General features: G+C 42.2%; 2 protein-coding genes across 3 annotated transcripts in view; both read right to left on the bottom strand.

The window, feature by feature from the left end:
* Nucleotides 1-886: 886 nt before the first annotated feature.
* Nucleotides 887-4,242, bottom strand: FBXL22 (F-box and leucine rich repeat protein 22). Its single transcript, XM_009952758.2, has 2 exons — nt 3,908-4,242; nt 887-1,305 (listed from the first exon to the last, which is right to left on the bottom strand). The coding sequence occupies exons 1-2, from the start codon at nt 4,240-4,242 to the stop codon at nt 960-962; spliced, it is 681 nt and encodes a 226-aa protein (XP_009951060.1). The 3' UTR covers nt 887-959.
* Nucleotides 4,243-9,283: 5,041 nt separating this feature from the next.
* Nucleotides 9,284-24,395, bottom strand: part of USP3 (ubiquitin specific peptidase 3) — a 43,185-nt gene continuing 28,073 nt past the window's right edge. For both annotated transcript variants that reach the window (XM_086471566.1, XM_086471567.1), the window contains 11 exons: nt 23,975-24,056; nt 21,617-21,699; nt 20,604-20,717; nt 19,916-20,029; nt 15,591-15,737; nt 13,499-13,605; nt 13,256-13,336; nt 12,193-12,311; nt 11,911-12,024; nt 11,728-11,795; nt 9,284-10,176 (listed from right to left, as the gene is read on the bottom strand). In XM_086471566.1, the coding sequence (XP_086327692.1) occupies nt 10,011-10,176; nt 11,728-11,795; nt 11,911-12,024; nt 12,193-12,311; nt 13,256-13,336; nt 13,499-13,605; nt 15,591-15,737; nt 19,916-20,029; nt 20,604-20,717; nt 21,617-21,699; nt 23,975-24,056 (1,195 nt within the window). In that variant the 3' untranslated portion in view covers nt 9,284-10,010. The remainder of the gene's footprint in view (nt 10,177-11,727; nt 11,796-11,910; nt 12,025-12,192; nt 12,312-13,255; nt 13,337-13,498; nt 13,606-15,590; nt 15,738-19,915; nt 20,030-20,603; nt 20,718-21,616; nt 21,700-23,974; nt 24,057-24,395) is intronic.

The following is a 24,395-nucleotide window of genomic DNA, read 5'->3' as shown; positions in this document are numbered from 1 at the left end:
TTAACCAGTGAGGAAGTGATGGGCGTCAGGTACTCTGTTTTTGCTAGGAAGATCCGACGTGGCGTGGTTATCGCCCTTAGCAGGTGGGATGACCAGATGGATAGATCCTGTAACAGAAACTTGTCAATTACTCGTTCCCTGAAGGGGTGTGTATGTTGCACAATGAGCTAAGCTCTGTGTGCTGCGGCTTCATGTCCTTTCCCATTAAAGTGAAGGAGTTTAGAAGGCAGGGGGGTTCACTCTGAACACGGGAAGGTCCTCCTCACTCTTTATTAGTGTCTTCCATTAGACATAAACCATTGACCAAGTCTGAGACTAAGACTGGATCCAGCTGCACCTGAGCTCCAGAAGGGGTTTAGAAAGCAAGGGGGGTCCACTCTGAACCGTGTGACTCAGCGGGAGAGGCCTCCTTACTCTGTGCATCTCGGGTCTCTGTACAAATCCTTCTAGCTCGATAGTAAGTTTTCTTTGTGTGTTTCTTCCTTGCCGTAATTAATTAGGTGACCCTTGCCATCAAACTTGCTGAACCTTGTCAAACCACTGGGAAACTTTGTTAAATTCCATCAAATTTATTGACCTCTGTCAAATTATTATTTTTACCTCAATATAACATACTGCTGCTTCTCTCTTGAGTGAGGTGCATTCCACTCATCTGCAGCAAGAAGGTATCAAAATTGCAGTTTTCAGCCTTAATCAGGTCTACCATTTTGTGACAGCAAGGCAGGGTTCTCCAGTTTCCAGGAACAACAGAAAGCAAACAGGTTTTTTTCCTTAAGGCTGCCCTAGTGGAGATGCACGCCTTTTCCCAGTGCAGCCTGTGCAAAACGTACTAGCATTTCTTTGGACTTCAGTCAGAATGCAGGACAGTAGCCACAGCTCATGGAAGCAATGCTACCCAAAAGGAGAGTGGAAGTGAAGTAAAATACCCACAGTGACTGAGTTGATAAAAGTTGTTGCACTTAAAGTTGAACCAATTTTCTTGATGCTTTGTCAAGCATCAACTTGCGTTCTGGCTTACTGTCTGGAATCATGTTAGCACTTCTTTCTGCACTCAGCATTACTGAGGGACGTTTTCCCCTGACTCTCTCTAGGCCAGTTTGTGTTATGTTCCGGCAGAAATCCACGTGGAGCGTTTGCAGTGATCCCCCATAGAGAGTCACTGCTTCCAGGGTCTGGTCAGTGATCCGCACACAGTTTTCCAGCTTGAGTGTCTTGAGGTTTGGGCAGTTCTTGAGAAGCAGCAAGATGCAATCGTCTGTAACATGGCCGCATCCAGAGAGGGTCAGAGAGAGCAGGTTTGGACATCTGAAAACATGATCATTACAGGTGAGATGAGGGGAAAAAAAGTAATAGAGCTTGGAGAAGCTAGTATCATCAAGAATAAATATGAAAGTTAGAAAAATGGTTCCATCAGGAGGGGCAAGAATACCTGCGTAGGTGGGGACACATGTAGATCTTAATGCTTAGCTTTACTAATTGCAAATCTTACCTGCTTTGCTTTTTCTGTCGGTAGTGACAGCTATGGCTCAGTTGCCATAGAGGAGGAGGAGGGCACGCGATGCCTACTGAAGTTGCAGATGCAGTTTTCTAAAGGAGTTGCATGGTGCTGCGATTCTCCAAGTACAGTGAATGAAGACCCAGTAGAGAGGAGAGTCAAGTCAGGGTGAATTTGAGGGCAACGGAGTGAAGAAGCTGCCATGTAGGCATGCTGAGGATGGGCAAGTAAGACACTTCCACTCTTGATTTTATGGGGATTAGTGCATGTGTCAGCTCCTTGGAGTTACTGAACAGGTGCCAGCTACTGCCTAAGAGTGGTGATGTTTGAAACCCACACAACTCTTAAGCCTTCCTTCAAATCACTGAAACTCTGCTGTGTGGTTTCTGGCGCCCACCTCTCCCCAGGGAGCAGCAGTGCAGCTATCCATCTGTTAAGCTAAATGCAGCGTCATGTTTCTCTGTTAGCACAGGACCTCTTCAGGCTCTGTTGTTGCAGGGAAAAATGATTACAGCAATGCCAATGTTGATCTTGTGAGACCTCCGGACAGAACAGTTAGCCTGGCTCCCTCCTGTACGAACATTTCAGTGTCCGTAAATCTTCCATATAACGATTTGTGCTTACAGCCCGTATCGGCATTTTAGGTGTACAGCAGCCCTGGGGGAAAACAAGGGGCTCTGCCGTCACTGCAGCATGTTCTTTTGTCCTTAAAAAGTGGTACACAGTATGTTCCTCTTGCTCTACACCCCACCCCATCCCAGCTGCTGCTTGGCTTCACCTTTTGAGCAGAGAGCATGTCAGCTGCATGATTTTTTTTTTTTTTACACACTTTTCCTTTATACTTATGAACACTTAGAAAAATAAATGTTTTTAAAGGAGGCAAGGTCAAGAAAGGCTCCAACCTGCCATTTCTTGTGGCTTCCTCGGCAGAATAAAGTACTCCAGACTCTGGGAGAAAAGCTGTGGATTTGTTTAACTTGCATTTTTCATTGCATAGAGTGCTAGGTCTTTTGTTCCGATGGAAATGCTTTCAATGGGTAGCCACCAAAAAAAAGGGCAAGAAGGTGTCTGAGGAAGAACAGATGAGGTGGGAGAGGGGATGAGGGTCAATATAAACTATCATTTGTGACAGTTCAGCTTAACGTGTGGAAACAAATCTCTGTAAGGCTGAAAGGCATTTGCTGCAATTTTATAGACTTGGAGATTGCTTGCTACCCAGGCTTTGCTTTGAATTTTGTACAGCAACCAGTTTGGGATTACAGCTTCTGCAGAGGAGAAAGGCACTTAAATGTTACACCATCTCTGCAGAGCTGTGGTCTTGCATCCTCTTTCTGAATCCTAATTTGTGATGGCAAAAAAAAAAAAAAGGAAATAGTTAAGTGTGGCCTCGTGGGAGACATTCCAGTGCCCAAATGAGAGCATAGTTCCTGCTGCAGCCTCCTTTGTAGGCACAGATTTGCTTCCTAGTGATCCTTTGCTTATTAATCCAAATTTTTCATCAGTTGTCCTAGAACAGTTACTTCTGAAATTTTGTACTTGCAACTTCAATGTTCTGGTTTGAACCGACATTGCAGAACCTTGCACTGGTGCTGGTTCTCACCCAGACACTGGGTCCTGGCAGTATCCTGCAAGTTTTTTAAATCGTTAACTTCCAAACGGTACTTCCTGCGTTGTGGCACAAAGCGGAGGGAAGGCTGGCTGCGGCCCAAAGGTGTGCCAGGTCACCGACATGGCCCTTGCAGCTCTAATCTAGGACCACAGCCATCCTCGATGTGGCTAAAGCTCTAGGATTGGCCCTACCCTGAGCTGCTGCTTCTCATAGAATTTAACTGTTTATTCTTACAGCTACTCTGTAGCAGTAAAGCTGTTAAAAGAAAGGGCGTGCACCCAGAGCAGCTTTTCCGTAGTGGTGGTTTTTTCTTTTAGTGTAGTTTATAAAAAGCTTAGGTAAGAGTTAAATTCCAGTATAAAAGTAGTATTTCTTAGAATGAAACAAATTTGGTGTTTAGTAACATGTTTAATGAACTCAATTTTCTTATGACATATTTCACTATTTGAAATCACGTCTTTCCTTTAGCCCCCTCCCCCCAGGACCTGCTTTGCACTGCCAGAACATTACGTTTCAGTTCAGCAGCAATTTAGGAGGCAGGAGTCCACTTGCCTACGTTAATTATTCATTTAAAAAAAAAAAAAAAAAGGCTTAAGGAAAGTCAGTATGAAGTATAGCCTAGTTATAGCCTAGTGCCACTGTAAAACCAACTTAACACTATATTGAAACTGCAAAGTCAAAGCACTCACGTACTTAATGCTCCATTTCAGGCAGGATATATGGGGTAAATACCTCTCAATTGTCTCATTTCAAGGCAGTTAACCTTTAAGTAGACATAGATTTTTCACACCCAAAGAACATACCTGTTGCACACTTCTAGTAAAAAATCATTGACAGTGTTTTCATGCCTGTTACAGAAGTCTTTCTGGAAATTGTTTTTCATCCAGTCCTCAATGTTACACACCTTGACTCTCTCTGAATACCAGCAGATGGATAAGTATTTTAGAGCAGGTCCCAGGAGAAAATTATCCTTCTTTAGTTCCGCTGGAGAATGAAAGTTCAACAAAGACCACAGTAAAGGATCCTGAAACACTTCTAGCAACTTGTGACATGTTTTTGCTAAACTTCTCCTACTATTCCTGTCCAGAAAAGAAAATAGATGTAAAAGGCATTCCCGATTCAGCTGGGTTATATGCATAGTCCCTCAAAACGTGTTAGAAAGAAGACAGTCTCCTGCCCTTGTGGAGTAACAGCTGTGCTGGAGGGGGCTCAGCAGTGCCAGAAGGCTGTTGCACATATATGGTTATGGAATGGTGTTTATTTTTGGCGAACAACTGGTGCAGAAGCTACGAGCGGGGAAAGGAAGAGAAACACATGCATGTGTGAACCTCTTGTTCTGTTTCTACAAGGGAATGGAATGGGCAGGCAGAAGAGCAGCACTTGACTTTCATGAAATGTTTCCTTAAAAGGGCTTTTTCCTTCTCGGCACTTGTGAAGTGCAGCAAAGGACTTGTGCTGAGTTATGGAACTGGGGGGGGTGGGGAGTGTAGCTACAGCTGCAAGGAGCAGCTTTGCCAGCCTCTGCAGGGTGGAGGATTTGGCTTTTTGAGCAGAAGTTTCTTTTTGCAACTTACAAAAATTTCAGCATTGGTTTTTCTAAGGTTGCACTTTTGCTTCATGTTCAAGGAGTGTTAATACTGGATAATGAACTTTCACAAACAGCTTGTAACATGAATTGAAAAATTCCGTATGCTTTACAACGTGTGCACACACGTGTCTGCAGCTTCAATTTACAAGCCTCCACCTTAGGGCCAGTTTCCTCCCCACTGATATTTGAATAAAACAAAGGCAGCCCTTTCCCCACCTGCATGAGGACAGTAAGGACAGGCAGGAAGACACACATGTATTTAGCTGCTTGGAGGCTTGTGCTTTTAATAGATGTCTTCAAGGAGCTTGAGTTTTACAACTTTTCTAGTGTAGGTTTTTGGGTTTGCAGGTTTAGTTCTGTTACTGTAGATGTGGCAGTTGTGGTGGGAAAAGGATATATAGAGTTAGTTTTAGGAATAAAAGTATTCGTTTTCCAATAACGAGAGAAACTCTAGCAGAAAGCCTCTCTAGGGCCCTTCCAGAGGAAAAATAAAGCTACAGCAAGCAGCAGGTTGGAACTAAAAGTAACAATGAACAGTACTTCAACTTTCATGTTTGTGAAACAAAAATGCTTGAGATTAAGACAGTTTATGCTCATCTTCTGTCTGGTGTAAATACAGGAAAATAATACATTCAACTACTTCATAGATGCTAATATCAAAACAGCCCTGCAGGAATTTTTCCAGTGGTCTGCACATTTTTAGTAGCTGGGAGACTTTATGTAACTCTGCATTTTAATTGCATTTGTTTCAATATATGGCAGGGTTGAGTGGGACCAAAGTTTCCTTTTTACCCTGAGCATACAGTGTGAAATGCTCTGAAAAACAAGATTTGACATTCATTTGCAGGCTGCAACAATTATTTTAGCTTCTTAACTGTGCTTGAGTAAGGAGTGTGCTTACCCACAGTGACTGAACAACCGCAGCAACTGTGGGTCTGCTTAGAGTTAGCAATTTTCTATTTACTGTACGTTGTGCTTAACAGGTGCCAGTCTTTTTGGTCCTGTAGCCTTTGTCATTTAGTATTTTCCCTGAAATAAGGAGAAGGTTCCTGGTCCCTCCCGCCCCCAGCAGGCTATGGCCAGTGGCAGGAGTACTTTATGAAGCCACAGAAGGGACAAGAAGAGATGATTTCACATACCAGGTAAGCCAGTCACTGGCTAACGGCAGCTTAAAGGGTGTGCCAGCAGTTGTGGTTTGTCATTCTCCCACAAGCACTTTCAACTCTTGCTCTATCCCTTCAACCTTTTCAGAACTTACCTTCATTTTTGAGCAGATTTAAATAGCTGAGACTGCTCAGAGTTGTGATACACACAGGAATATTATTTATTAAAAAAGAAAAACAAAACAAAACACAAAAACCCAACAACAAGCAAGCAAACTTGAGTGACAAGGTTACCAGTGCTAGGATAGACTCTTACCACACAGAGGACACACACCACAATCTGACATAAAAATTAATAGCTGCGGGTGACAAGGCCCTTTGAAATTGAATGGCAGGGCCTCTTTGGGTTTAGATACGGAGTTTTGGTAGAGGTGTTTGTTAAATAGTGGGAACGTTTTCATTTGCTTTATTTCGTTTTCCTCAGAACAAGGTAAAATACTCTGCGCCATCTGTGTTCAAAGGATTTACACTAGTGATAGTCTGCAAGCCTGTAGAAGGACAAGAGGAGCTTCATTTTCTAAGGAAAGGAGACACTTTAATGGCACATTTTCCATAAACATACTGTGTGAATGAGATATAATTCACATTCAACCTGGAAATGCTCCAGAAACACACAAGATGAGCACACTCGGTAATCCTCACTGAAAATTACACACTAGATTTTAATGGTAAACAATTACAACTATGGCACTACAGTACTTGAGGATATCCTAAAGCACATTGGAATCAATTTTCAAGGTGCCGATTACCTCATCAGTAAGACACAGACACATCAGTAATGAAACATTGTTGGGGAAACTTTCCAACACCATGTGTTACACTTCTCCATCGATTTCGTAAAATCCTCATAAATGGCCTCCTGCTTTCGACACAAGTCCACTGTCCCTGCCTGTCTGAAAGTTTTGAATTCTCCTCTCACGCTGACCTCCGGTACCACCTGGAAAGCGCTGCTGACTGCACAATGAGGAGCTCTGCTTGCTTTCAAGTCAGTGCCTCAGAGTTTCGCATAATGCTGCACTTAACAGCTATACAACACACTAAAGCAGAAGTCTTCTGAGAGCTGGACAATTTGCATTTTTGTTTTACGTAAATCTTGCCTCCAGTTGTGTACTTGGCTAAACAATTACTAACAAAAGGACAACCTTTGAGCAGACAAATTTTGGTGAAAAATACGCAAGTTTTTGAACTGTAGAGAGCAGTTGTTGCTTGCAGAGCAGTCACAAGCAAGAAAAAAAATTCTTGCCAGTTAGTGTGTACCATGCTCAGCAGTAAGTAGAAAAGAAACATTTGGCTTAAATGAAATGAGCTCTCCCCCCTCCCACAAGCTAGTAGATAAATATAGGCTATACAAGTAAGGTTAAAAATGTAATACTAGGCCAGGTGCAGTATGTGTTACTGGTTCAGTGCTCAGTTACTTTTTTTTTCTGACACCACACTGAATAGAATACAGTGGATAAGCAAAGTTCTCCACCAGGAAGAGAAATACTTGTGTTGCCACAACAAACTGTTCGTACTGTCCATCTGGGTTTGCAGTGGGAGAAAGTTAAATTAGGAAAGGATTTACAGTGTGCTTGTTCCAGCAAAGCACATGGCTGAGTCCTCCTTAGCGCCACCTGCCGCAAGAACAAGCCTGATGCGATTGCATTGTGTTCCCATGGCCGTGTCCGAAACAATCATGCTGGACAGACGCCATCGCCCAAGACTGTAATGTTACTGAAAGGAAATCCTGAAGTGAGAACATAACTCTGACCCAGGAAATGAACTGGAGAAGTAGAAGCTGCTTAAAGTAAGTGAATGTTGCTGAAGATTACAAATTTAAGTTTCTAAAAATACAGAAAGGCACATTTACATCACCAGTTTGCAAGAACACTGCAAACACCTGACTGCTGTGAGTTGAACTGCTTCTGGCCCATAGCTAGTTGTGTATTTTAGGCTTTTTAGGCTCAAAACTAAAATTCTAAAGCCATCCAGTCCAAGTAGCATGCAGACAAAACACAGCTATAGATGGAATCTGCTGAGCTCCCCAGCTGACTGCGAGCAGTAAGGCTGCCCTTCACTGTAATAGGGTGGGAAGGTCCTTCACTGGCCCCGCACGCTTTTTTCTGCCTGCATGAATGGGAACGGCTACCTGTTCTGCTTAGAAGGAAGGCTCTGGCTGCAAGAAATGGAGAAATAGTAGGTGACAAACTATCTACAATTTAAAGCAATTAATAGTTCTATTTATTGTTCAACCTCAGTAAAATAAGACATCCTTATATATGTCACTTTTAATGTATCAAATCATAATCACGATAGCTTTTAACTAGTCTACAGTTTCCATATGCATACACCCTTAGCAATGCTGAATGCTTTCTGCGGTTTTTGCATTAAGACAATTTCCCTCTTTCCTGGTTTAAGATGCTGTGGAAAAACTAGGAAGAACGACATTTTAAGTCGGTGCACAGCTAGCAGGTAGCCACAGCAAGGAAATCAGCGTGGACTCCGTGTGCGCCAAGCTGAGCTATGGTACAGTCTGTGGGAAAATGTTCACTGGGTACTACAATGTATTTCAGAAGCCTGAACTAAAAAGGGTAATTGCATTTTACTTGAGTTCTTGGCTGTTTCCAGACTACTAAATTCTACTGTTTTCACAACTAAAAAGCGCTGTTTGATTATGGGACTCTACATTAAGTGAATTCTACTCTTACTACCACGCTTTTGAGATTTTAGGAGCGTCCTGTTCCTTGCTAAGCACGTGGGGCCTAGCTAGAAAGGGTGGGCTCAGGGAAGAGAACTGAAATGTAGCATTTGTCAAATTTCAGATTTTTTTTTGGACTCCTGGTTTTTGCAATATTGGTTTTCCTGTCCACCTTTTTTACTCTCCAGAACAGCAGTACAGCTAAAATTCTTTCTTCTTTTTTTTTTTTTTTTTTTTAAAACCAGAAGCCTTTCTCTATTACACAGGCAAGTTTTAGAAATTGTACCATGCCTCCAGTGTTCGTGTAGAGACTGAATAAGGATCCCACACTGGGCCAGTGCCTGAGTCTGCTCCAGTCAAGGAGCAGCGGTGGCTCCTCATCCCCGGCAGGCAGACTGTGCGGTGAAAGGGAGCACCCCCCTTTGGTGTGCATTTGCACTGAGAAAACAACTGACAATTGTCACACAAAGCATCTGGAACACCATCTGCTTCCTCTCAGTTTTAGGTGAACTGCAGGCATTTAGTGGACAGGAGCAACATTTGGACCTAAGGCTGTTCTCACAAACCCAGACTTTGGGGCTGTACTCCCAGTTCCCACCAGGAAGGGGGGGGGATTCAGATCCCATTGCCAGGAAGTCTCAGGCAAGTGAGTGTTCACAATCCAATTTCAGGATGATGGTCTAAAACAAGAGATGTCTAAGGCAATTCAGGTTCAGTTAAAAAATAAATCTCAACACAATTTAGACAGGTATATATTTTAAGATTATTTTTTTTAAATTCGAAGGGGGGGAAGGGCAGAGCATATGTGAGGAATACTTGAATTCAACTGCAGTATTGATACAATTGAACCAACTATTTACAATGATTCCTGAAAGTCAGCAGCCTGAATACACACCAACATAGCAGCAATTACCTGGTCTATTTAATGATGCCACATCTCCTCTCTTCTGCAGACAAAGAATGATTGTTCAGAGGTCACTATTTAGTTTCTTGCACGAGGGAAAATAGTTCATGCAAACAATTCCTTGATTTAAAGAGATTAAATCATATCTATGTAACAGCTGTGAGAACAGCATGAAGTTGTATTGCTCTTCATAATCAGAAGCACATTTATCTTGCTTGTAAGAACAGAAAGCTCCTCTGATGTAAATGTGCCTTTAGAAAGTGAGAACTGAAAACATTAATATAAAAAAGTCAAATAACTAAGTATTTCATGAAACTATATATATAAAAATTGAGTTATCACAACTAAAGCAGCAAATCAAAATCTGCTGAGGTTTTCTGGTATAACTAAAAAAAAAAGTTAGTTTCTGTCCAAGTTCAGTAAGTCAAATGCTACCATTGACACAACAAAACTAAAACCCACAAGAGGAAATTGAAAAGTGCACAATGAAATTAATAGTCTTGGATCAAGTATTTATGGAAAAATGGAAATGTTTTGTCCGGTGGACTTGATAAGCAAGGATTTAAAGGAGGTATTAAAGTTTATCTGATCCAGATTTGGCTTGCCGTTCCACGTAGAAGAGGATGTAGGCCTTGGCCTTTACCACAGTCTCCTCGTCGGTCAAAGTTACAGTACTGTCATTAAAATGGAACCAACGGCCTTCGTGAGCTGCGTATGCGGTGTAATGTCCAGAGCCAACGCTGTCAGCAGGGGAGGCGGGGAAAGAAAGGACAATCAGAAGGAGACAGACCACTTCATTCTCTGATGCATTTTCTAATAGGCCTAAGAGACTTCCAGGAACCAGAGGAAGAAAGGAACTGACAGGCCTCCACAGCAGTTGGTAAGATGCTTCCCTTCTTAATCTGTGGGGCTCAAAGTTCTCCAAATTCACATTTTAAGTTACATAAAATAATCACTTTCTGGGATGGGTTGAAAGTTTTTTTGATACGAACTTCTTATTAGCATCCCATAGGTTTTGTGTGAGCAAGGCTTCTTGCAACACTGAACTTGCATGTTTGCCTACATCAAAATCAAGCCTATTAGCTGTTACTCAAGTGTTAGCTATAAAAATTTCACTATGCTCAATTTTCAGAAATCTTCTCTATTTCGGTCTAGAGAGACTCACATGAGCTAAATATAATCGAAAGCACAGCAAAAGTAATCCAGAATCCCAAGAAGAAAATTTTTTTAGTTCATCTTAAGCAGATCCACATCTTACAGCCGTATTTCTTAACTCTAACACACCAGAACTACACACCCATCAACCACTATCCTCCCACCCCCAGGTCAGGCCCTTAAACGTTGTAACACCCAGTCCATGTTTCAGCCATCTATTCCATTCTCATCGTGACCAGCTTTCCTTTGCTGTCCACGTAGTTTTCCTACAACTTTGAAGCACCAGCCAGATCAAGGGCTGCCTTTAGTAGTCAAACCCTTTTAAGACCATTCCTCTAGAAAAAGCAAAAGGAGGGGCTTTCTGGACAGAACTTTTGGGTTTGTATCTTTGAATTAAATTCAGGTATCAGCAAGGTTTTGATTCATGGGGTTTAGTTTCTTTAAGAAAGCTCCTTTCACAGCTCATGCCCATACAGTGATTGCCTAAGCAAAAACACATTTCTCTCAACATAAAAGTTGTCTTGTCCCTACTACTGTTACTCTAAACAGATCTGTCCAGGGCTGTGAAAAGGGAAAAACAGAAACCCAAAACAAAACACACCCAGCAACTCTGTTTGAAATACAGACACTGGCCACCTTGCGGCCTGCCTATTAGTGTTCACTCCCATAAGAGAGAAGGTAAACAATACAGGATAACAGCTTTCGCTGTGCTAAACATGCACACACACTCTTTTTTGGCATAAATGTACATGTGCCTTTCAAAGAGAATGAAAGAGGAAAAAATATTTCTGCTCTGTACTAAGAATTTCAAAATGAGACGTTAACTTCTGGAAGGCCCCTTGATTCACTCTGTTGGTTTAGGGCTTTCCACTCCTAGAGGAACTAGGTATTTTCCTTGCGTCTCGCACTCCTCGTCATTGCCCCCAAAGCCTGCCAGCAGGCATTCACAGGAGTAACTGTCTAGCGCTCTCTGAAGTTCATTTAGCTTAGTTCCATGTAACTTTAAAAATTACTGCTTATTTCCACCAGGAAAAATACAGACATTCACTAGGGACAGAAAAACCTTAATTAACTCTGCACATACTTCAGCAGGGAGAAGGTGTCTGCCAAGAAGCTGGCTTACTCTGGGTACTCACCCTGAACCATGATGCACAACAACAGCCGCGAGGTCATACAGGCAGCTTTCTGGGCCACTGTTTTCAGGCTGTGGTTAAAAAGACAGAAAACTCTTCAAATCTCAATAGCACCTAATATAATTTGTAATCAAGACATCTGTCACGGAACAAATTCCTACGGAGAGTAGTGGTGAGTGTTCATACCTCTAACAAGTAGCATTTCATGTCTAGGCCTCGTAAGGGAAACTCAACATATGTATCAACCTTGTTTCTCAGATATGCTGTCCAGTGAAATCGTTTCAAGTGTAAGCATAGCACCTGCAGGATTAAAACAAAGAAAAGGCAGCTGCGTTACCAGGAGAGGTTGAACATAATGCTAGACATCTGCAATGGCCTGTGGGAGGGTTCCGTGTTGGTCTACCAACGGTTGAGTCATTACTTCCTTTGACATATTGTCACACTGTTACTTTTCATGCTCACACAAACCTTTGGTAGTTTCTGAATCCAGAATTTTTTGGTGGACTTCTGTTTCTTTTTGCACTTGTGACACATATACAGCTCTGTCTCATCAAGTTCTTCCAGGTCTGTAAAACTGCGAAGACAATCTAAAAAAGAACAAGATACAAAAAAACAAAACACCCACACTAAGAAAGCTGATCCAAGGTGACATCAAGTGATTTTTTATAACATGAAATAAAACAAATACAGCCATATAGAGGAGGTGGGCATATCTGTTGCAGTCATTCTAGTTATCACATATATTTGTGCAGCAAAAAGCTGCGTAATAATGTGTTTAAATACAGTAACATGTTGTAACATGCAGCATTCTCTGTTCCTGAAAACACTGTTCAAGACAAAAAAGGCATTCGTGCAATCTCCCATCTTTCCAACAAGATTCCGTCCAATATTCAGCACAACTATTTTCAAAGGAAACAAAATTACTTTCTAGCAAAGAAGATTCAACTTTTAAAGGTGATTTGGTTTAGGTACAAAGTGAACAGAGAAAATAATGTGGGTTTGATTAACAGTTCACTAGCTGCAGCAAGAATACTCACAAATCTGTAAAAACTAACATCCTTTACAATAAGGTCAATAACCTCACTACTGCCCAACTTCACAGAACTGTATTTTGATGAAAAAGCAGAACACCCAAAAGCCAGCCTTACTGTGCGCAAAAGGCACAGACTTCTAAGCACAGAGCCTTAGCAAATGCCAGGAGGGAACACTGCAGATGAGTGGTGGCTGGAAAGACTGGAGTGCATTAGAAATACTCTGACTACAAAGAAAAATCTCTGCTGGAACCCTCCCTGGACCTCCTGAAGTACTTCTCAGCCCCAGTTTCTCACAGTAGTGTGCCAATACACAGTGACTGGGGTAAAACCTGCATGGAAAATTTTTTTGGCACCTTCTAGCATAAAATCTCATAAAATGAGACAGCACATGGCACCAAGTCACGCCATCAGTGAAAGCCTGGCTCCTGTGGAACAGACACTGTGACGAGTGTATACGCTCAGTCCTGGTAACGATTTCATTATCCAAGCACTCTTACCTCGTAGTGTGCACATTGGTCCACTTTCTTGATTTTTAGTACGTTTATTTCTGAACTGACTTGGAATATCTAGTGAAAGGTCTAGAAAAACAAAGACAAAAACAAAACAGGGCTGAATAAAACAATGCCTAATCTTTTCAGGCCAAAACTCTGGTTCAGTCACGTGACATCTAAATATATCAAGCTCTGGATTTATTTTTCTCCTTAAGTCACTCGGCATTTTTAAAGCAAGAGGCACCTTACCTAGGAATGGGTCAAACTTTCTAGATTCAGTCCCACATATTAGGCAGTTGACTTCATTTTGAAGAATGCCTCCAAAAATCGCTGTGACAACAGTAGACGCTCCATTTCTAGACAAACCACATCAGAGCAGTACAGTCAGTCAGAAAGTCTCAGCTGAATTTTCCATACCTGTTACATGTTCACGGCTTGCTTACGGCTGCTGCTCCTTCTAGGCTGAGCAGTTTTGTCCGCGTGTAACCAACAGCCACTGCGTTCATCCACCAGGCACTTCACTCACCCCAGAACTGCAGCATGCAAGTAGCTCACTGCTATAATACTGCTGCTGTATCCTGTACCTCAGGAAAGTGTGCGCTGCACATGCTCCGAGCAGATGCTCACCATGTCAGTGTTGAAAGCACGCTGGTGGATTGCTTCTCTGTAGCAGGAGTGCTGACAATGCTCACAATAGCACAGTATTTTAACCCTGTAATTAAGGCTGTTTCTGAAACAATTCTTCCCTCATAAGTAGCTCAAGCATCTTTTTGTTTTAGTTCTACACCCTTTGTTACAAGTCATTTTGTCTTCTTAAAGCTTATTTCTGCACTTCACTTCCGACGACAGCCTAAGTTGCATTAAGATACTATAAACAACATGCATCATCATCATAATTTTCTATGCTTCCTTTACTCTTAGTCTTTTTAGCAGATTATGTAATTCCCTTACTTCCCATAGTCCAATTAAAAAAGTTGTTATATTATTATACAACTTTTACACTTGCTAGTCCGTGCTTGCAGAGCTGACGCTACTAGCCTGCAGAAACCTGTGTTCCTTACCTGCACGCCACCTCCATCTTTACAGTTAATTTGAATGCTTCTTGTTGAGCGGAAGGAAATGGCTGCCCAAATAAACTGGCGCTGAAGAGGGGAGCCTTCACAGCGTATTTGTTACTTTACCGTAGGCATTTCAGTGTATGTGACCTTAATTTGCCCTTGACAGAAGGCAGCTTACTCCACCTCACCATCCATTTGAACAGCCATTCTCAAGACAAATTTACAGTAGGTACGTGAATGCAGTTTAAATTCTCCTTGGGTTTTGACATTCAGAATGTGGACAGAATAAAGTTGGTTTACTTTTCAAATACACTTCAATTCTAAGGACACTTAAGATTCTTTTGTGGGATTTTTAAGCATCAGCAAAGCAACATAAATGTGGTAGAGCGTGCAGTCCAAACTCTCGGCGTTCCCTAATGAAGCATCTATAAAATCCTGCATCTCTCAGACCTGCTTACTATGTATGCCCTGGTCAGTGTAGGCAGGGAAAACTCACTCAACTCTTTCTTACATAGGGAATCCAAGGACTTAGGGACTACATGTGCAGGCTGAACTGACATAACAGTCCTTCCCGAAGCAAATTAAAGTGTTTTCTCTCTGCGACAGTTTCAGTCGAAGAGAAAACACACCTGGGACAGAATTCAGAAACAACAGTATTTTGAGAAGTACAGAATAAGGAGTGAAACACATGGGCTACCTCTGTTTCAAGATACCCAGTAACATGAAAATCAAATTACCAAGAAAAAAAGCAACAACTTTAACTGTCAAGGGACATGCAAATAGAGCAAAATCATCTGCAGGAAAACTGACTTCGAACGGTAACTGCATTGCTCACTCGTTAATCCAGGAGGTCTGCTGACAATTTAAACCTACAAATACTTGGCCAACTTTTCTGCTCCAGCGCCACTCAGGCCATCTATCACCCTAAGGCGACGAGATTGTCTGAAGAGAAGAAAGAATTCTATATGGGTATAGAATAGAAAATACAGAGTTCTTTTTATTTCTGAAAGACTAAGTAATGAATGAAAATGTGTTTATAACTTAGCCTATATGCTCATTCACACATATGAAAAACGCTGCAACAAGACACTTGTTCTTTTCTGAAAGGAAGCACATCCTACAGGATGCTAATCCTTTATAACCTGCAGCTTTGTAATCTGTAACATTACAGGGGCGCTAAAGAAAACTTAAACAAGGAACTGTGAATGTGAAATTTTAGAGCCACCGCACACAGACCCATACAAAGGCATTAAGGTTTTGAAGAAATTAAAAACACTTCTTACATGCAACACTTGTTGCTTGCGGACAGGCCAGAATTTTCTTGCAAAATGACTGAACGTGAAACACCATTGAAGCCACCCTGGAGTTCCAGGTGTAGATGGTCCAAAAGGTAACGCATGAACTCGTGGGCATCCTGTTGCTGGTATCCCCTTAAGAGAAAAGGAAACAACAGCAACAAATCACCAAACATACAGGTTGCTTTAGTGCCAACACACAGGGTCACAGGACAGAACCTTTACTTGTTGAATAATACTGAGCAGGCTTTACAGAGACATACATGTTTTGTACCAAGAAAGTTTTCTCAGCCCTGGGGTAAGATTCAGAAGACAGACACCACAAAACGTACTCCAAGTCCGTATTTCTGAGTGGTTTTCATTCAGCCACTGGTGCCACTCATGCCACTCACTTTGGCAGTTCCAGATGTTTGCTTGCCCATTTGTTCCCCTCCCCACCAAAGCCAGGAATTTAATCTTTGGGTTTGTTTTCCATATGGATCCTTCACTAACAATATGAAGTCCAAAACAGTCAGGATGAAAGAGAGACTTCCTCTTCCAGCGTACGACCTATAGCCACGCTCAGAATTACACACCTCCCCTGCATAACCCGCACGCATTTGTTGGGAGAGGGAAGTCATGGTGGGGTATCCAGAGCATCTCTGGAGCATTTGGATTTGGTAGGATAGGGCTCCAGTCTCAGGTGTGTCATGCTGTCAGCAGCAACGCTGCTCAAAGAGCCACCGTTATTATTTCACCACTAACAAACCTAATCAAAGGGAACCGAGAAGCCAGCAGGGTAAAATATGCCTTTAAAGTTATTTAAGCTAAATCATGCATCAAATTTAACAAACAACTGCTATTCATTTGCTGTAAGATGTATACTGAGATGAAGTAGGAAAGCATATGCAGTGAAACAGTGAAAGTTTTGTGCCACACCGACATAGTTATGTGCAAGTCTTTGTAGGCCAAGTTACAAAACCCCTACATAGCAGAGCTGCCTTTCCCTCTTCCTCTTGTCCGTTCTTTAAAGCTGCTTTACCATGCCTCCTCTGCCCCTTTTCCTCCTCACTACTCCGTCTAAGTATTGGCAGTAACGGTCACATCGGAATGTCTGGGAAGAACAACACAGGTGGGAGGACTGTAGGACTCACGGCACAGTACCCCGAGCTGGAGAGAAATGAGAACAGACTCGGTGCAGCAGAAGTAGGTGATGTGAGGCTGATGTGCTTTGTGAGGAACGTAAGCGTGTCCTACAAAAGTATTGCTAGGAGGTAACAAAATAAAAGTGAAATAAAACCTTTGTGTCTTGTAGCATTACAATGTTTTCTTCCAAAGTAGCAGCTTTAAAAGAAATCACTGAGTTTGTACGTAGATCTTACAGCAACCTGAAAACCAGCAACAGCACTAGCTACCTTCTACAACAGAAAAACTTGCACACAGAAACACTGCTGTGCTGCAACAGGCCAGAGTCCTGTACAGCCAAAAATAGGACTTACTCTCCCAGAGTTGCAAAATAATTATACCTTATTATGAAACAAAGTAGTAAAACAGAACTCAACTTCAAAGCTGCATGTTAACTGTGCACATTGTAGCATAATTTTGAAGTTGCTGAGATAACACAGGATTTGCTTAGTTTGCTTTTATGTTTATTAAGTTGAAGATATCTTTATTCAGTAATCATAATAAACAGCTGAAGATGAAATTTATGGGAAGTCTTTGCTTCAGACACATTTTCAACATTAAATATCTCTCCCATGAGGAAAGGCTGAGAGACCTGGGGCTCTTTAGCCTGGAGAAGAGAAGACTGAGAGGGGACCTTATCAACACTTACAGATATCTAAAGGGAGGGTGTCACAAGGATGGGGCCAGGCCCTTCTCAGTGGTGCCCAGTGACAGGACAAGGGGCAATGGGCACAAACTGGGGCACAGGAAGTTCCGCCTCAGCATGAGGAAAAACTTTTTCCCTGTGAGGGTGGCAGAGCCCTGGAACAGGCTGCCCAGGGGGGTGGTGGAGTCTCTTTCTCTGGAGACATTCAAAACCCGCCTGGACGCGTTCCTGTATGACCTGCTCTGGGTGGTCCTGCTCTGGCAGGGGGGTTGGACAAGATGATCTTTTGAGGTCCCTTCCAACCCCTGACATTCTGTGATTCTGTGCGATTCCGTAAATTCCTCAGAAGACAGCTCTGAAGTATAAAGCACACTTGATCTGCAACCAATTTGATGAAATGACCTTTGGAATCATTCCACATTGCTGGTTGTGCTCCCAGTGCATGCGTTTATACTTGCACACAAAAATGTTTATTATAGATGAACAATTCTTTGGATTTATTAAAAAGCATAATTATAGATACAGGTCTTTAAAAGAACATGATATGGACAACGCTGTGTTTATAAACTATGATCTTAAAGCCCTCCAGCAAAAAACAGTTTCTCTGATAGCTTGTGCAATAAAACTGATCTCCATCCACCTGAAGCAATTCAATTTAAGCCCACCTGTGACATTCCCTTTTCTACTGGCCACAAGAGAGGATATAAACAGGAACAGTTCCTAGGAAAACAGAGCATACTATTTACGCAGCAGTAAACCAGCAAAATACACATCTTACAACTCAGCATGAGGCTACAGAACCATTTCTGCATGTAGCAGAATGATGGCAGCATACTGTCCAACAGTCAAGGAGCAGGACTTCCACAGCAGCCTCAGAGCCCAGCTCCAGCTGTGCTTACAGTAACTGGAAAGGATATTCTCTACTCCCTGCAGTCAGGGAGACAGAGGGCCATGGAGTGCATCAGCGGCAGTTTTTTCTCTAACCTGTAAGAACAGCACTCGCAGTCCTTGGAGGCAGCAGGCACGATGTGCCTTTAACAACTGAAATCTCTCTGGATTAAAACAATTAAACCATGTTTCCCATCAAGTTTCCTCCCCCTGCCCCATCACTTCAGGCTTCATAAGCACAAGCCAAACTGGCTGGTTCGCTGTTAACATGCCACTGGCTCTGGCTTGCTTTCTCACAGGTACATCCATCCCCTTCTCCCAGTCTCACAAGAAGCACGCAAGGGAGAACTAGAATCGCAGTATCATTAGCTGTTACAAGGTACAAGCAAGCACTGAATAAATTCAGATTTCCTCCCTGGATCATGTGGGAGTGGGGACCTAGTGACCAGCTGACTCCGTTGTCTACATGATTTAATGAATTCTCTTATCAGTTAATCATGGACGTGCTCCCAGCTAACTGGGAATAAAAAGGGAAGGGGGAAAACCCCAAACAAACAGCACTTTTTCTTTTAAAAGAAGCTGTGATAGAACCCACAGTGCTGAAAATTTGCTTAAGGAACTTTAATTAACTGGTTTCTCGGTCTAACAAGAATTATAGCGAGGACTTAACAGGGAAACTAGTCAAGGACATTACAGATGATGTTCATTTGTCTATAACATTTTGGTCGCTGTGTGCCAACTACTGGTATTAAACTTCCTTGATTCTCATAAGCCAAATGAAACGTATTTGCCAGTGTGGAGAACAGAATAAATAGATTTGTGTTTTCAGGTAACGCATTGAGCAGATGTGCTCACAGCATCTTTTCAGCACTGCTGGAGATGTAACAGATAACAGAACATCTTTACCACCTGAGAACACGGAGCAACTTACCTTCATCACAATATATCCTAACAGGTTTCAGTGCTCCTTTGAAAGAGGTTCAGGGGCCAGGACAAGGAGACCTTGGAGAGGAATGATACTTTGATTTACTCGGGTAACCTTCTCTTACCCTTTATCATCTTTTTTGTCAGTACAGGCACAAAATGCCTATTATGCACAAGGTATTTCAGTTTTCTCATAGCCCTTATTTCATATCCAGCTGGTGACTACAGTATTTTTAGAGAATCAAGGAAGTTTCAGCCAGTATGTTTGCATTTAGGCCTGTAGATGCTGTACCTTTTTTAATCGCACTACATCACTTTCTTACTGCAGCCAAGCTTGAGTTCTGTCAACACCACGCACTTGGCACTTACCTAACGGTCATTATCTTGATCCGTCTGCCCTTGGGAGCACTGTCTCAGAGGTACAACTACTACTGGTTTAGTATTTGAGATGTCTGTCCTCTCCCACCATTGCTACGTGTAGCATGTGGTAGAAGGGCAGGGGGAAAAAAAAAAAGCTTCACCAATGGAACACCAAAGTGCAGATCAAAGGGAAGGTTGTTTTCAAAGGGTATTTGTGGGCATATGGGAAAGCTGCACAGAGTGCATCCCATGGAATCAGCAAATTTTAGAGTAGGACACCAGCAGTACAAGGTTGCATTCAAGAATATTGTTCTTATTTTACAAAACTTACCTAAAATTTGGCATGATTTTCCAAACAACATAAAATAAAGACTCTGGACTAAATGCAGTTTGGCTTCCTTGCCATAAAGCACAGAGTGTCTTCCTGAATTCTTCCACCAATGAACTGGAAAGAAAGTAAAAGCTGGTGATTAATACAGGTTTCAGCCTTACAGGCTGACTAGCTCAATGGTACAAATATCAAACATTACTTTGGTTAAGATTGTAATGATTGGGTAAATATCCTTTCAAGTACTTCAAAGAGTTTATATCCTACCTATAATGTTGCAGAGAAACATGGGTTAGGAAAATTGAATAAAAAAGCCCTTTTACTGCAGGGTTTTTTTGTAGTATGTTCACTTGCAGACACATCCCCATGACCGTATTTTAGCTGGAATTAAGTAACATCATGTCTGGAGTACATGTAACAAGCCCTTCTTAACCTGACTTTAAATGCAGTTACACTCCAGCGCTTTCTGATGTATCTGACTGCTTCCCCCTGCAGCACCAGATCTATATAAGCATACTGCAAGTGATACAAGTTTCTTTTTTTTGTTCAGCCAACTATTTTTCTATGACTCTGCCCCCCCATTAATCATTTTTCTACAATTTGGCAATACTGAAAGCATATAGCAGCTCTACTACCCCAGCATCTGCTGTTTCCCATAAAGTTCAGCGCTAACAAGGGACAGGCAGCTTACACATTGTTATCCCCCTGGCTCCTGGTATGGTAAGTTCGCCTGCCTGCGGTCTTCCCATTCCTCAGCTCCACAGCAGGCAATTCTTTGAAGTAACAGCAAAACTGTTGAATGTTACTGCAGAAATAAGAAAAAAATGAATAAAATCCTTAATGGGCAGAGAACAAAGAAAATATTACGTATTCTGGAGCCTGTTCTTTGAAATTCATACACCCAACTTCATGCAGTGATAGAGGATGGCAATCGCAAACAGTTGGAGATACAAGGAACACTGTAGCAAATACTCATCTTCTGTAAACGGCCGAGCAGATCCGTAAAGATCATCATCATCCCAACGACCTGAAGTAACTACACGTTGGCTCTGCTTTGACTAAGAGATACCACGACCGACTGAGGTATTAGAAGGCACTCCCTAACATACCAGGCTGCATCTGCTGAGGAGGTTAACTTCGTGTCTACCTCCACCTATCAATTCTAACCTCTGCTACCACAGTCCCAGTAACGGAACACGAGATGCATGTGCCTCAACTCCTGAACGATGGAAAGGAAAACAGCAACCGATTAGTCCTGCTACAGCCCAACTCGGTAGTCTCCCAGTAGGCAAATTCAGAAATGCAAAAGGGCAACGACAGAGCAGTGATGATCTTGGCAGCCACAAAATTAATCCTAACATCTCAGCACCGCAGAAACTGTTCTCCTGTCCACTTCCGTAAGACCCCACCCTCCAGCACTGTCTCTGCTTTCACAGCGACCATAAGCACCAACACGTTTCAACAGCCTCAGCAATGAAATGGCCGGCTCCCTTTCTGCTGAGGACAGGGCAGGCTTCCTCTGGAACACGGCACCACAGGAAATCCCTCACGCCGTGAAACACAGCTTTATGGTACCTGCACACTCCCACTCCTGCAAATCCAGGTACACTTTCATACGGTGGCAACTTGCCAAATTCACTTGGCACAGCGACACCGCAGCACACACCCACTCTCACAGAGGCATGGGGAAAGCTTTGGAGGTACCTGAGTGACTGAAGGATTGCATTCATGAAACACGTGTTCCCCAGGTTCCGAAGGCCAGTGGCACAAAGGGCAGCGGTGCTTCCCTGGAAAACGTAACGGTTAAGTTACAGAAAGACTTATCATTGCTCCCCCACTTTCTCCTCAGAGAGCTGTTACTGGTTATATCAGCACAGATTTAAACAATAATGAATTACACTATTTGAAAAGTGCAGTTTCAAAGCCAAAGCAACTACCTTACCAGCTCAAACTGCCTTGAAGCTCCATCTTGACATGAAACCTGTTTCTTACTCATTCCTGTCAACAGAAAACTATACTACATCTTTTCCTGTGCAAATAAATCTAGAATAGCACAACACTGAGTTAATCACAGGTTTTTATTGCAAAGTATTTGTACATATGTTAAATATTCACACTCCAGTAACATTGAGTGAGAACCAGAGAGCAACTTTCCTAAAGTGACTTTGAAAAATGAAAACACCCATCCTTATCCATCTAGGCCCACGTCTAATATACAGTGTGGCACCCTGCAGGTTGTTTTTAAGTCACCCACACTAGCCCGCTGTCTTGGTGGGGTTTTGTGGTGGCCAGGAAGGTTCTTGAAAGGCAGACAACAGCATTTATTTGGGAAAGAAACAGTCGAGTTAGACTGCTCAAAGAAAAAGCTGTGTATTGAATGAAGAGAAGCAAAACATACACCATTTACAGTCTATGAATTTCAACAGGTTAAAGCAGTATTCCTCAGGGGTGAGCTTGCTTTTTGCCAAACAATCCTCAGGGTGGGCTGGGAGGAGAGGGAAGAGAAACATGGACAGTGTCGCATTTATGATTTCTAGAATCTGCAACACTTGGACATGTTCCACTGTCACACTTGGACACGTTCCACTGTCTGCAAAATACCAGATTAGAAGTTCATCAGTTTTTTGGGCATTCTTCATTGCTCCAACAGAATTTAAAAGCTAGACTATGGTTTATTAGTAGTATCTCAAAGTGAACATACTACTTGACACCAAAGACTGCATGCAAATCCAGGTTACCGAATACGTATTCGAAGTGTTCCAATAGAACATTTTCCTGGTTGCCACAGCCAATATTTGAGTACTAATAAAACTGAGAAAACATCACAGACTAAGGAGAATACCAGCAGTGTTAAGTTCACGCTTTCTAATTGCCTTCTCCATATCTAAATGCTGCCTAGAGTTTTCCTTCTGGTTTTTACTGGCTTTGAGTTTTCCAGACAATGATGCTGTGTGTTGTCATAGCAAAACAACCCCACTATTTCTCCCAGGCTTCCTCAATCACCCCGAGACTGGGACAACACAGGAAGCATACACAGCACTTTCAGAGGACCCTAAACTGACTGTAGGTAATACTTTTTTAATGTATTTTTAATGTTCAGGCTGCAGAACAGCAACTGACTGCTTTCCTCTCAAGAGCTTCTCTTCGTAATCCGGTAATTGTTCCTCAGAGCTGAAGACAGCTATTACTTCAGCTCCCTTTGACTTTGTTGCTATCCTGAAGCCCCAAGGAGGAATAGCTCTGCTCTGCCACTCCTTCTGGCCACGGGTGAAAATGAAGCAGCTGCATACAGTTGGGTCAGCATCTCCCCTCTCCTGCCCAAAAATCTGGGAGAAATTATGAAGATTAGAAACCCCTCAACCCAAACTGTGGAAAACAGAGACATTTGGGTTGGGCTATTCTTTGTCTGGAAGAAACTATGCAGCCCTTCAGCTATCTAGCAAGGGCCTGATTTGATCGTCCTCTCCTGGCTGCTGTTTGGCAGATGTGAAGTTAAAATAGCAGGAAGATGAGAGATAAAAGCTTGCAGAACAGCCCACAGTTCCGTTTGAAAGCAAGTTTCACTAAGATCTTTTAAAAATTTGTAAATATTGTTTACTTTTTCCTAACAATTACTCTCCTGTCCCCCTAGGAAAACACAGTGCACCTGCTTCTTTGTCTTCTGCACTGTAAAAAAATAACAAACCAACCAAACAAAAAAACACCAAAAAACCCTTGTCTGCTCAGAGAAGTCTTATGTCTACCCCTGTTTTAATCCCAGTAGGTACTAGCTCCTTCCAATTTCGCTGATCCCACCAAGCCCAAACTGCCCTAAAGCTCCATCTTGACACAAAGCACAGGGAAGCTCAAAGTCTAAGTCGACATAAACGTAGCAGAATATTGAACGTTCTTTTGTGAGAAGGGGCTCTTCTACATGTGTGGTCAGGAGATGAGAAAGACAACGTGCATCAAGCAGAATTTGGGTAACCGATTGAAAGTATTTCCAGTCTAGGCCAACTATAAGCCTCAACAGGTTTAGAAAAAACCCTTAAAAACTCCCTGCACTGGATCTGTCATACTTACATTTACTTTCAGTAACTTGCTGTTCAGAGATGAGTTTTCCAATAGTTTTCTTTTCCTATGTCTGTCTGATGTAAAGGCTGAACTGTTGGAAAGTAATTTAAAAGAGGTTACTTATTGTAACAAGAAAATATTGTGCGAAATGGGTAACAGATAATCATCCTAATGTTTAACACAGTGATTACATTTGCCACCAGTTGTCATTAAGACAGTAAAGAGCTTCCCGATTGCAACATACGCTTTTCAGTCTCAAAACAGACTGCATCTCCCTCAGAGTACAGATGCACACCCTATTTTCAACACTAATGTCAGAGTTAATTCCATTAAATTATGCATGCTACAGTATGCATTCTCTGAGTGGCCTTGTCAACACGCTACTCTTCAACTAAAATATTGATCTTTTTCCTTAATCAAAGTAACATTT

The sequence above is a fragment of the Leptosomus discolor genome, chromosome 11 (assembly GCF_034619465.1).
Source record: "Leptosomus discolor isolate bLepDis1 chromosome 11, bLepDis1.hap2, whole genome shotgun sequence".
NCBI classification, from domain to species: domain Eukaryota; kingdom Metazoa; phylum Chordata; class Aves; order Leptosomiformes; family Leptosomidae; genus Leptosomus; species Leptosomus discolor.
Note: the sequence above shows the minus strand (reverse complement) of the source record. Positions and strands in the feature narration are given on the sequence as shown.

Bases quoted from the DNA above. Each gene is read 5' to 3' on its own strand.
- FBXL22 (XM_009952758.2), bottom strand. From the start codon at position 4,242: ATGCATATAACCCAGCTGAATCGGGAATGCCTTTTACATCTATTTTCT. The intron at 1,306-3,907 runs GTATGTTCTTTG...TCATGTTTTCAG, and splicing joins TTACTAGAAGTGTGCAACAG to ATGTCCAAACCTGCTCTCTC.